Source organism: Grammomys surdaster, unplaced genomic scaffold, assembly GCF_004785775.1.
Source record: "Grammomys surdaster isolate TR1022 unplaced genomic scaffold, NIH_TR_1.0 67, whole genome shotgun sequence".
In the NCBI taxonomy this organism is placed as follows: domain Eukaryota; kingdom Metazoa; phylum Chordata; class Mammalia; order Rodentia; family Muridae; genus Grammomys; species Grammomys surdaster.
The window spans coordinates 1,365,683-1,378,407 of record NW_021604569.1 but is presented as its reverse complement, the minus strand read 5'-3'; the positions used below and the strand labels follow the sequence as shown (position 1 = coordinate 1,378,407).

The 12,725-nt window shown below is 42.0% G+C and overlaps 1 protein-coding gene across 2 annotated transcripts in view; it reads left to right on the top strand.

The window, feature by feature from the left end:
• Positions 1 to 301: 301 nt before the first annotated feature.
• The window catches only part of Mtif2 (mitochondrial translational initiation factor 2), a 19,780-nt gene continuing 7,356 nt past the window's right edge, over positions 302 to 12,725 (top strand). Inside the window, exons 1-7 of one of the 2 annotated variants that reach the window (XM_028777455.1) lie at positions 302 to 367; positions 3,661 to 3,886; positions 4,320 to 4,431; positions 6,594 to 6,765; positions 7,177 to 7,337; positions 8,343 to 8,519; positions 9,903 to 10,042. In XM_028777455.1, the coding sequence (XP_028633288.1) occupies positions 3,668 to 3,886; positions 4,320 to 4,431; positions 6,594 to 6,765; positions 7,177 to 7,337; positions 8,343 to 8,519; positions 9,903 to 10,042 (981 nt within the window). In that variant the 5' untranslated portion in view covers positions 302 to 367; positions 3,661 to 3,667. Of the gene's footprint in view, positions 368 to 682; positions 721 to 3,660; positions 3,887 to 4,319; positions 4,432 to 6,593; positions 6,766 to 7,176; positions 7,338 to 8,342; positions 8,520 to 9,902; positions 10,043 to 12,725 lie in introns of those variants that run through there. The other variant, XM_028777463.1, reaches the window with a different exon arrangement.

Genomic DNA, 12,725 nt, shown 5'->3' with positions numbered 1-12,725 from the left:
CACACCTCCAAGTCCACACTGAGAACGGGCTGGGCCAGCAGCCAGAGCATCCTGGCCACCCCGTTGGAGATCTTTAGAGCCACCTTCCGCCGCTTCTTTCCAGCTAGAAACACGCGTGTTTGAAGAACATGTCCCTCCTGGGGAAGGGCGGGAACTGCAGAGCGCCCCCTCCCCGCTGCAGGCCACGGGCCGAAGGCTGCAGGTTACAGGAGCCGCCACCGTTGACCTCCACCAGCCACAGACAACCCGGAATTCCATGGGGAAGCCGCTTCCGGTGGCACCGGAAGCACCACGGGGACCTTGCGGAAGGGACGGACTGAGTGACCCACAGTTCTGGGTCCGGAGGGCGACTTCGCCTGGGAGCCGAGTGAGTGGGGTTTCTGCGATAGGGTGGTCGCGCGTGCCAGTGTCACTTGCCTGGGTTTCAGTGCCCACGAGTGCCGGGTGCGCTCCCCGGAGGCCCGCGTGGCGGCGGCGGTGTTTGATTTTCACAACTTTTTTCCTCCCTAAAACCTCTTACTGGTCCATTCAGACTTTTCCGTAATGCCGCTACGCATTTGCAGCCTCTGCACCCTCTCCCCGCTATGGGAATTGTCAGCCTGAGTTCCCGGTTGCCGCTAACCTTATGGCCATAGGGAATGACAGTGACCCCTCTGGATTCCACCGTCCTCTGTAAAGTGAGAGGCGTTGGAATATTTAACAACCAAGGTTTCTTTCCAGGTTTGAGATGTTGGTTATTTTTCTGATGTGTCTGATTTCTCGATTACATATCTCTGTGTTGGTTTGTCTCATAGAATCTTTCCCATTCCGTTAATTTGTGCCCTGGTTCACAACTCATTTAAGAATGATTTAAGTAAGATGGGCATAGTAGTGCACATCTTTAATCCCAGTACTCGGGAGGCAGAGGCAGGTGGATTTCCAAGTTCGAGTCCCACCTGGTCTACATAGTGAGTTCCAGGTCAGCAAAGACTATATAGTGAGATCCTGTCTCAAAAAATACAAAAGGAAAAAAAATGATTTAAGGGATCCTATGCTTTCTGAGCACTTCCTTTTACTTCCTAGATCAGAGCAAATGCCTAACATGATTTTTTGAGGTGTGTATGATAATTATGCAAATGTCTGATTATTGAATATGAAATTCTAAATATTTTTTTAAAATAAAAATATTGTGTGTGTGTGTGTGTGTTGTCAGCCTGCCTGCCCATAGAAACAAGAGTGTAGGATCCCGTAGAGCTAGAGTAACTGGCAGTTGTAAGCTGCCCATATTGGATGTCTGGAACTAGACTCAGTTGTCTCAAGAGCACCAGTGCTGTATAACAAAGCCATGTCTTTGGCCTCTTCTTTTTTCCTCCAGCACTGGGCACTGGGGATTGAATTAAGCTCCCTTGCATGGTTATGCAGTGTATTCTCTCTTCTCCCTCTTCCCTGCCCCTTCACCCCATCTCCCTCCTTCCCTTATCCTCTTCCTCCTCCTTCCCTTCTTTTTTCTTCTCTTGCATTTTCTTTTGAGAGATGGTTTGCCTAATATACCTAGCCTGGCCTTGAGCTCCTTATGTAGTTAAGAGTGAAGACTGGCTTTGAACTTGTCATCCTCCAGTCTTTGCCTGGAGTTTCCTGCGCCAGCAGGACTGGATTGAATTTCTAAATCTTAGTTAATTTATTTGGACTGAAGTCAGGATTTCTTTTGATCCTTCCTTTCTTGAATGAGTCTTTAGAGGTAAAATACTAACTATATCAAACACACACAAAGCCTCAGAATTATCTATAAATGAGGGAGATAGTGGCTTGCAAATGTTTCTGACATTCATGCTGGTGAATCTTCAAAGCATATAAGTCATCAGTGAGAAACAATACATTTGTCATCTCATTTTTTTCTTTGTAACTTTGTTATAGAAAGGCTACAAAGAAATACTTAACTTTCTTTTTACAGAGCTCAGGAAAATGAGGTGCATAGGACAAGAGTCACTTGCTCCTTCTTGACAATACTGGCCGGTCTGTGAGAGGTGTCCAGTCAAGGCTTTTTGATACTGCATCAGGTCCTTTCTCTACTACTTAACTGTGTCACTTTCAGCTTTCATTTCCTTTTACTTGTATTTTTTCTGTGTATGTATGATGTGTGTTATGTGTATGTATGGGCATATCGTGTGCATGTCATGGGCCACAGGTAGAGGTTTGAGAACAGTTTTGGGGAGTTGAGCCTTTCCTTCCATCTTATTATGGCTTCTGGAGATTGAACCCAGGTTGTCAAACTTGAAGATTAAGTGCTTTTACCTGCTGAGTCTTCTCATTGACTATGTGATGTATTTTATTTTATTTTTGTATTTATTTTTGAAACAAGGTCTCAGGAAGCTTGGGTTGGGCCCAAACTCACTATGTAGCCAAAGTTGGCCTTGTACTTCTGACCTTCATGCCTCCACTTCTCAAGTGGTGGGATTACAGTCACCTACACTATACTTGGCTGTCATTTCTTTCCTTTAAAAACAAACCAGGTAGGTGGTGGTGGTGCCAGCATTCAGAAGGCAGAAGCAGGCAAATCTCTTGAATTTTCGGCCCACTTGCTCTACAGAGTGAGTTCCAGAACTGGTAGGGCTACACAGAGAAACCCTGTCTCAAAAAACAAAAAAGAAAAACAAAGAAACCAAAAATACTGATGGGAAGGCATGGTGGAGTGGATCTCAGGCCAGCACTCAGGAGGAGGAAGCAAGGGGGTCGTGAGTTCCAGGCCAGTGTGGCAGCACAGTGGGTCCATGTCTCAATGCCAACAATTCAGTGTATTTACTGTATACATGTGAGGAGGATGGGCTGACATGTTCCACTGAAGTATTTTAAAACATAATGTAGGGGGATAAAGAGACATCTCAGCAGTTAAGAGTACTGGCTGCTCTTCCAGGAGACCCACACGGTGGCTGACAACTGTAACTCCAGTTCCGGGATATGATGCTTTTGGCTTTTAGGAGCATTACACCCATATGGTGCACAGACATACATACAGGCAAAACACCCATAAACACAAAATAAGAATAGATCTTAAAAAAATAATACAACTTCATTCATATAAACAAATATGTAAGTATAGAGAATGGATTAAAATGAACATTAAAACATCTAAGAGTGTGTGTGTGTGTGTGTGTGTGTGTGTGCCTGTTTGTGTTCATGCATACTAGGAGTTAAACCCAGGTTCTTGTGTCTACTAGGCAAGTATGCTATGATTCACAAGCCCCTGAAAAATTTAAAAAAAAATAGCCATTTATTGTTTGTAGACAATGTCTTATGTGGCCAAAGTAGGCCACAGATGTGTTAAATGACCTTGAACTCCTGATGCTTCTGCTGCCACGCACATGCTAGAATTTCATGTGTGCCATACTCAAGACAGTATTGTGCATGCAAAACCAGTGCTCTGCCAAGTGGGCAGCATCCCTGCCCCTGTAAAGCAGTTCTTGTGGCCTGTCAGTCTTATTACAGTAACAACAACAGCATAGTACTAGCTATTGTCAGAATAGTACTTGGCATAAAATCTCATCTCTGACTAGACCACAAGTTCTTTCAGGACAGAAGCTCAGTTTTGTTTGTGTGATCTGCATGTAGTAAATATTCAGTTGATATTTGTTCATTTGATGTAAATATTAACCAAAATTTTATTTTAAAATTGTTTTTTTCTAGGAGAAGCATGAACCAGCAGCTCCTGAAGTTGGAAAACTTGCTACGATGTCACACTATTTGTAGGCAGTTGCACAGCCTAAGTCAAAGAAGACTGTTAGCACGGTGGAGGCATGGGTTTGCATTGGCTGCCCCAGTGTGCACAGATCGGCTATGTGCCCGGCCCTGGCGGACAAACATGCTCATTGGCTCAGCTTTGCATCCACACAGGCTTCTTGTAACAAAGAAGGTTATTGCAGATTTATAGCTTTCACATTACTTAATCTCAAGTCCAAGTTTATAGAACTATGTAGAGAAACCTTCTTTGAGTATTTTGTCCTTTATAGATTAGATTACTGTGTAAGCCTGTAGTCTACACAGATCTGTGTGAGAACAGGAAGTTCCGTGGTTATTGTTGTCTAGTTTAAGAACTTACAAGAGAGTTTGCTGATAGGAATAGCCATAATTGTGGTACTTACTACAAAATAGACCTAATTGGTTTCTTAAATTGTTCTTCCTTCATCCAGGAGTTGAGACTCATACCTCTAGTGCCAGCACTGGGGAGACAGAAGCAGACAAATTTCTGAGTTCAAGGCTAGGACATCCAGGGCTACGTGGAGAAACCTTGTCTTGGGAGTATATTTTTTCCTTCCTTCTCACATGTATGTTCTGTCTTTTAATAGGAAAAAAGAGCACCGAAATCTCAGTTGTCTCCAGTAAAAACTAAAAAAGAGGTAGAAGTATGGATTGGAATGACTGTTGAAGAACTAGCCAGAGCCATGGCAAAAGACATAGGTGAGCCTGATTAGTTCACAAGGAAAACTCTGGGCCTTAAAAGCTTAGAATTTTACTTGCAGTGAAAACATTAACGTATTCCAGGTAAGCTGGACTAGTGTTTCAAATGATAAATTATACTGATTTTTTTTCATTTTAGAAATTACAAGCTTTAATCATTTCTTGACTCATTGCCAAGTGTAATTCTCTAAACTCTTTAGTGAATATGCAGGATTTTCTGTGTGGCACACACCTTTAATCCAAGCACTTGGGAGGCTTTAAATCAGAGGCCAGCTCTAGGCCAGCTAGTTCTCACATCGTGAGACCCTTCCACACAAACAAACAAACAAACTGGGTCTTGCAGAGGACACAGTTTGGTTCTCGGCACTCACATGGTGGCTTATAACCTTTATAACTCCAGTTCCAAGGACTCTGATGCCCACTTCTAGCCTCTGTGGGTATCAAGGATGCATAGGTTACACAGACATACATGGAGACAAAACACCCACACACATGAAATACAATTCAAATAAATAAAAATTTAAATTCATAGCCCAGTGTGGTGGCACACACCTTTAGTCCCATCACTAGGGAGGCAAAGGCAGGTGGATCTCTGTGAGGCCAGCCTGGTATCCAGAGTGAGTTCCAGGACAGGCCCTCTCTCAGAAAGAACACTTTAAATTCATAAAATTTGGGGACTGTTAGTGTAAATCCAGACTTATGTGTTTATTTATTTATTTATTTATTGTTGTTTGTTTGTTTGGACTGAGGGGATATTTTTACTCTTTTGTTTTGTTTTCTTAAGATTCATGTGTATTTTATTTATATTTTTGCCTGCCTGCTTGTCTTTTTACCACACACATGCTGGGTACCCAAGGAAGTCAGAAAGGGGTATAGAATCTCCTAGAACTGGATTTACAGTTGGTTATAAGTTGCCTTGAGGGTGCCGCTCTCTGGCTTTCTGGAAAAGTGCTCTTAACCACTGAGCCATCTTTCTAGCTCCTGATTTCTTTCTCTTTTTCTATAAATTTCTGATTTCCTTTTGTCACTAATTTGAGAAATTGTTTAAGACCAGCAGAGATATATTTGTGGGAATAACCATAGCTTTTCTTTTTTAAAAAATTACACATTTTAAAGGATTCTGTTACAGCTCTCTCCCTCTTCCTCTCCCTCCCCCTCTCTTCCTCTCCCTCCTTCCTTTTTTTCTAGCATTACAGATTGAACTCAGGGTCCTATACATGCTAGGACACTATTTTTAAAAAATTAAATCACAAGGCAGCTCTGTTTGCACATGCGTGTCATTTCAGCAACACAGGAAAGTGAACTAGGAGGATTACGGATTCAGCACCCACTTACATGAACTCTGGACTCTATAAATAATAAATAGATAAATAGATAAACCATGAAATCACAGAGATAGTAAAGACTATGAAAACTTAATTTTATTGCACTTATATATATGTTGTATGTACATGTCAACGTGTATGTGCACTCTAGGTCTAATGCCTAGTAATTTCCTTTCACTGTTTCCTATTTTCACTGCCTTTGGATTATTAATACCTATCATGTCTGTCTGATGGAACACAGCACAGTGGTGTCCCTAGTGTGCAGCTCTCCCCATCCCATCCACTGCATCCCTGGTGGTGGTTTGAATGATTCTAGGATGGCAACTGGGAGATGCTATGAATTTCTTTATTGACTTTTAATTGACAACTTCCCTGGTTACCAGCACACCACTGAAATGAATGATCTTTGCGCATTGCTCTTCTTTTGCTTTGTTCTTGGGAAAGGTCTTACTGTGTTTCAAAACACAAAACTACACATTTCATCACCACCACAGATGAGTTCATTTTTACAGATTAAGATAAAACAAAGCACATTCTTAAGTGATTTATTTCTATTATTTTACTTTCTTTTTAAATGTGCATGGGTATTTTGCCCACATGTGTGTCTGTATACCACAAGTGTGCCTGGTGCCTACAGAGGCTAGAAAAGGTCATCGACTCCTCTAGAACTGGAGTTGTAGATAGTTAGGAGCCACCATGAGGGTGCTGGGAATTGAACTTGGGGCCTCTACAACAGTAGCCAGTGCTCTTAACTGCTGAGCCATCTCTCCAATCCCAAGAACTTACTTTAAACCTTTAAATTTATGATTATAAAAGATTGTGCTTTATCTCAACCAGATTATGTATATGAAGCTTTATTGAACACTGCCATTGACATAGATTCGCTAGAAGCCAACTCACATTTAGATGAAGTCTGGATCAAAGAAGTTATAAAGAAGGCAGGAATGAAGCTGAAATGGAGCAAATTAAAGCTGGAGAAAATAAGAGAGAATAGAGATGCCGTGAGGAGGTAAGACTTAGCGTGCATCAGCTAACACCAACCATCTGCTTCTACTCAGTGTTTTATGGGAAGATTTGCCTAGAAATTTTTTTTGTAGCTTAAAATGGAATGTGACTATAGCCTAAGCATTTATTGAAAGCACCAGAAAGTACATTCAGCTTTTTATGAAACTGTGTATATTAGTCTGAATTTTAAATTCTGATTCAGCTCCACCCACTAATATGAAGATGCCAGCTTCATAACAAATATGGAGTCACTGGCTATTCTGCTAGGTTGTTCTGTGTAAAAAGGGTGGAAATGGTTATGTCTAATCAAACCTGTTGTATTTTGTTATCGGTGATGGCCTGTAGTGATAGCTGTGAACCGATCACTGTCATTTCTGATATTTAGGAAATGAAACTCCTTTGCTGTTAATTGTAGGCCTCCGGCAGATCCAGCTTTATTAAAACCCAGGTCCCCAGTTGTAACTATAATGGGTCATGTAGATCACGGGAAAACAACCTTACTTGACAAACTTCGAGAAACTCAAGTGGCAGCAATGGAAGTCGGAGGCATCACTCAACACATCGGTGCTTTTCTTGGTATGAACACAAACATCAGTGTGCATAGGAACCACGCTTGGTTTCTTTAATTAAACGCCATGCTGTGAAATCAACAGACTGAAGCAAAGAGGCTGCTTCCAGCCACTGGAGTGGCCATGTGCAGTGCAGGCAGCTAAATGTTGTTTTAGACTTTCTGTAAAGACAAAGCTATTTTACTGGTTTTGGTTTAATGAGCCTAACTTCTTTAATAATGCATATTAAATCTCAGATGTAGGCTAGGTAGTGTTGCTGATAACAAGTGAATACCAACTCCCATTCGCTGAGTGTTCCCCTGGCACCTGGCTGGGCGGCGAGCACTTTATGTGCTTTCTCAGTTTTATCTTCACAACATCATGAGATAGGCATTCAGATTGCTCTTAAGATCTGTAAAAAGTGAGACTTCTTCAGGCTCTGTAACTTCTCCAAAGTACACAGCTGGTAAATAGCAAAGCTAAGATTTAAACCTGTTATTATTGGACTTAAATTTGAAGCTTCCAGCTATATACCAAATTGCCTTTTTGTGGCTTGAGATAGTTGTGTAGCTGCAGTTTGATGATGTACAGTGATCACCTTACAACTGTTTGTGGGTTCTCTCTCCAGAATGGTAATCAGTTGGTACATTTATCAAAGTAGCTCTATTCTAGAACTACAGAGAATTTTAGCACTAAATTATTACATGAAAAGAAAGACCTCATGGTCTCGCTAGTATTATATGATTTCTTTAGGAAATTTCAGACTGTGTTCTTCTGGTTAAAATTAGTGGAAGCAATGAAATTAAATTATTGAGCTGGGCATGGTAGCACACACCTTCAATCCCAGTACTTCTGTGAGTTCAAGACTAGTCTCTACATATCAAGCTCCAGGCTAGCCAAGGCTACATAGAAAGACCCTATCTCAAAAACAACAACGAAAAACCCCACAATACTGTGTTTAATGATGTTGTATATTCCTTCATGTTACAAAGTAAACTGAGTAATTGATATTCTTGCCTCTCTGTTTCCACAGTCTCTCTGCCCTCTGGAGAAAAGATAACCTTTCTTGATACTCCTGGACATGCTGCCTTCTCAGCAATGAGAGCCAGAGGGGCACAGGTTACCGACATTGTTGTGTTGGTTGTAGCTGCAGATGATGGAGTGATGAAACAAACTGTGGAATCCATTCAGCATGCCAAAGATGCACAAGGTATGGAAGGTGCTGTGCTCGACCCATTAAGTAGGAAGTGTCTCTTTCTTTTCTTTTCTTTTCTCTTCTTTTCTTTCTTTCTTTTTTTTTTTTTTAAGGACTTAGTACAAAGATTATAGCTGGGCATAATAGAGCATGTCTTTAATACCAGCACTTGGGAGGCAGAGGCAGGGAACTATGAGTTAGAGGCCAGACCGATCTATAAAGTAAGTTCTAGGACAACCAAGGTTACACAGAGAAACCCTGTCTTAAAATGAACCACACAAAGCAGAACTGTAGTTCTGGGAGCTAGGGAGGTGTCTCATCAGTTAAGCTGCTCTCCCAGACAGCCTGCCTGCTTTTCATTCCCAGCATCTATGGCAGTTCACAACTATGTATAACTATTAGTTTCAAGAGATTCAATACCCTCCTCTTCTGGCCTCTGAGGATACAAGGCATACATGTGACACACATATATAATATGCAAGCAAACACTCATACACATAAAATAAAAACAAATGACCCTTCTTTTTGAAATCTTTTTCTTTGCTCTTTGAGAGTTTTGTATTTTGATCATATTCGTTTTTCCTCCCCTGACTCTTCCCAGATCTTCCCCTCTTCACCATTCACCCAGCTTTATGTCCTTTAAAACAACAAAAACCAAGAAAACCATTCAAGACCAGTGTTACTGCTGAATAAGCTCACTCCTTTCTAGTTCTTTCAGAACTCCAGCTAGCTAGTTCCACTCAGCTGTTCTGGCTCAAACTCCTCTCTAGGCTGACTCATTCAATCTGGCTTCTCTCAGTTTCTTACTGAATTCCTCCATTTTGCCTCAAACTAATTCTAGCAATCTCTTCAAATCTTCTGACTCATTATTCTCTGCTTGTTCCGTCTTTGCCTGTGTCTAGCTTGTTCTCTCTGCAGTCTCTGTGCAACTGTTCCAATAAAACTGCTTCTTTCTCTCTGCACTGCTCTCTCAAGTAGCCTCCCTTTCCTCTCTCTCCTCATGAGAGTTGAGTATATACTATTCTGTCAAATCTTTCTCTGATTTATCACTTTGCCGGTCAATTAGACATCACTTTCAAACATGAATGCTTCCTTCTACAAACTAACATTACCTTCATTGTTTGGGATTAAAGTCGTGTGCTAAGGGCTGAGCCACACCACAACTAGAAACAGGTTTTTTTTCTGTATTTAACACAATTTCGGGGTTCACAATGTGATTAAATACCATGCAACACAAGAGAGTCAGGTAATGTGAGTCTAAAGTGGCTCTTTTCAGCCTTGGTTAATTATGTGCATTCATTGGATGAAGAGAAAACCAGAGCAAGCTGGTATTTTTCACAATGAGTGTCTGGAATTGAAAGAGTTTCCATTTGCACTTTCCGTGACTTTCTCTTCCAGTTCCTATTATCCTTGCAATAAATAAGTGCGACAAGACAGATGCTGACCCTGAAAAGGTAAAGAAAGAGCTCCTAGCGTATGACGTGGTCTGTGAAGAGTACGGGGGTGATGTCCAAGCAGTGCATGTCTCTGCACTTACGGTACGTCCCAGCATCTCAGCATGTCCCGCACAGTGCTTCATCCTTAAGGACACCTAGCTGGCCTGGAACACACAGCAGTCCCTCTGCCTCTGCTTCCCAAGAGCTGGAATTAAAGCCATGGTTCCACCTCAACTGGCCACTTTTATTTTGAGGCAGTCTCAAACTACCTATGGCCCAAGTGCTAGACTTACATGAGCGTCCCTCCACAGTTGGTTTACGCAGTGTTGGGGATCAAACCTGGACTTCATCATGCATGCTAGGTAAACACTGTACCAACTCAGCTGCATCACTAGCCCCTTTTAATGTTTTGAGATATATAATCAGTCCTTTTTATTTTGTTTTGTTTTTTTTTTTGTTTGTTTGTTTTTTTCGAGACAGGGTTTCTCTGTGGAGCCCTGGCTGTCCTGGAACTAATCAGTGCTTTTTAAAAAATTGTTCTGAGTGCTGGGACAATGGCTCCATTGGTAACGTGCCTACCAAAGAAGCATGAGGACTTGACTTCTGACCCACACCCACGTGGTAGCTATACATAATAGCACATGTCTGTAACTGTAGCACCAGGGAGACAAGCACATCCCTGGAGCTTTCTGGCCAACCAACCTAGCCAGTCAGTGAGCTCTGGACCCAGTAAGAGACCCTATCTAAATAATAATAAATAATAATAATGTGGAATTGTAGAAAGATGGTTTCACTGTTATGTTTACTCTTGCTGAGAACCCAGTGCCCACATGGCGTCTCACAACCTACCATAACTCCAGTTCCAGAGGGTGTCGTGCCCTCTTTTGGCCTCTCTGGGCACCAGGCACACATATGGTTCACAGACATACATGTAAGAAAAATAGTCATATATAGAAAAGAAAATAAGCCTAGCTGGGTATGGTGGCACACGCTTTTAATCCCAGCACTTGGAAGGCAGAGGCAGGTGGATCTCTGTGAGTTCAAGGCCAGCCTTATCCACAGAGTAAGTTCTAGGACAGCCAGGGCTACACAGGGAGACTGTGTCTCAAATGAAAGAAGGAAAGAAGGAAGGAAAGAAAGAATGAAAAGAAACATAAAAAGAAATTAGAGAATGATAGAGCAAGGCACCTAATATTGGTGTCTGGCCTTCTCTCTCTCTCCACCTCCCCACCCCTAACCCCCCCACCCCCGTTTAGTGTGTGTGAGTGTGTGTGTGAGTGTGTGTGTGTGTGTGTGTGTGAGTGTGTGTGTGTGTGTGTGTGTCTCCACACATACAAGGCAAGGTGACATGATTATCTAGATTTGGCAGATTAGGAATTGGACTCAGAGAAGTCACTTATACCAGTTGAAAACCTATTGCATATTAACTTATAAAATATTTAAAACAAGAGGAATAAATGGCGACTGATGTGGGGTGAGGTAACAGTAGGCTAAGACTGCTCCTTGTTGGCTCTTTGTTTGTTTGTTTTGTTTTTTTTTATAAGATTGCACTGTTTGACTCACGACGGCCTTAAATTCAGAAAGCCTGGACTGAGCTTGACCAGGAGCTCTTTCTGCCTCAGCCTCTGAAGTGTGGTGATTATCAGGATGCACTACCATACCTGTCCTAATACTGTTTTATGCAGAAATCATGTCTAGTTGGAGTGCTTATGTTTCATGCCTTGTCTCAGTGGAAAATTATAGAATAGGCCTTTGGGTATTTAAGGGGGGGGTAAATAAACACAAATTACTAATACAAAGAATAACCATTTTAGTGTTGTTTGGTTTTGTTTGTAAACTAGACAGGATCTGGAATTACTGAAAAGGGGAGACTCTGAGAACATCTGAGGGATTATCTTTTCCTTTCCTTTTTCTTTAATAATGGCCTATATGTTTAACCCCAGGCAGAGGCAGCCTGGTCTACAGAGTGAATTCCAGGCCAACCAGGTCTACATAGTAAGACCCTGTCTCCAAAAAAGTAAAAATATTTAAATTATTGTTTGTGCCAGAATGTGGTAGCGCACGCTTTTAATCCCAGTGCTTGTGGGGCAGAGGCAGGTAGTTCTCTGAGTTTGAGAGGGCTGGCTACTCAGTGAAATCCTGTCTCAAAAAAACTTAGTGTTTGAGAATTTCTACTTGCATATAATGCATTTTGATCAAATACATGCCTACTTCCTCCTCTCAGCCTCCTCCTATACCCCCACCAGTTTTCCCTACCAACTTTAAGAACTTTTTAAAAACTTACCAAGTCCGCTTAGTACTGCCAGCATGTGATGGGTGTAGGGCCATGCCCTGGAGTACGGGCAGCTCATCTGATGTCACGTTATCCCTAGGGAAAAGTGTTACTTTCTCTCCCAGAGCAGCCATCAATTGCCAGTAGCTTGTGATGGATTATCTAGACTCTTGCTGTTGTGAGCGGCTCTGTCCTGAGTGTGGGTGCCACCATCCCGTAGGCTGGGGTCCCCGATGGCATAAAGTGAGGACACAAGCTGAGTCACATCTTGTGAGGGATGTCAACTTTCGCACCTCCACACTGTGAGCTAGAAGCCTGACTTGACTTACTTCTAAGGTATTTTCCCACAACTAGAAGCGAAGCGCTGTCAGGCTGGTTTGTTGCTGCTGGCTGGGTGAGTCTGTGCACTAAAATGCTGCGGTTTTCACAGATGCCATTTATGATGAACTCCATTGTATTTTAAATTGCCAGCTATTTACTCAAAAACACAAGGAGGCTCATATTGTACCTCCA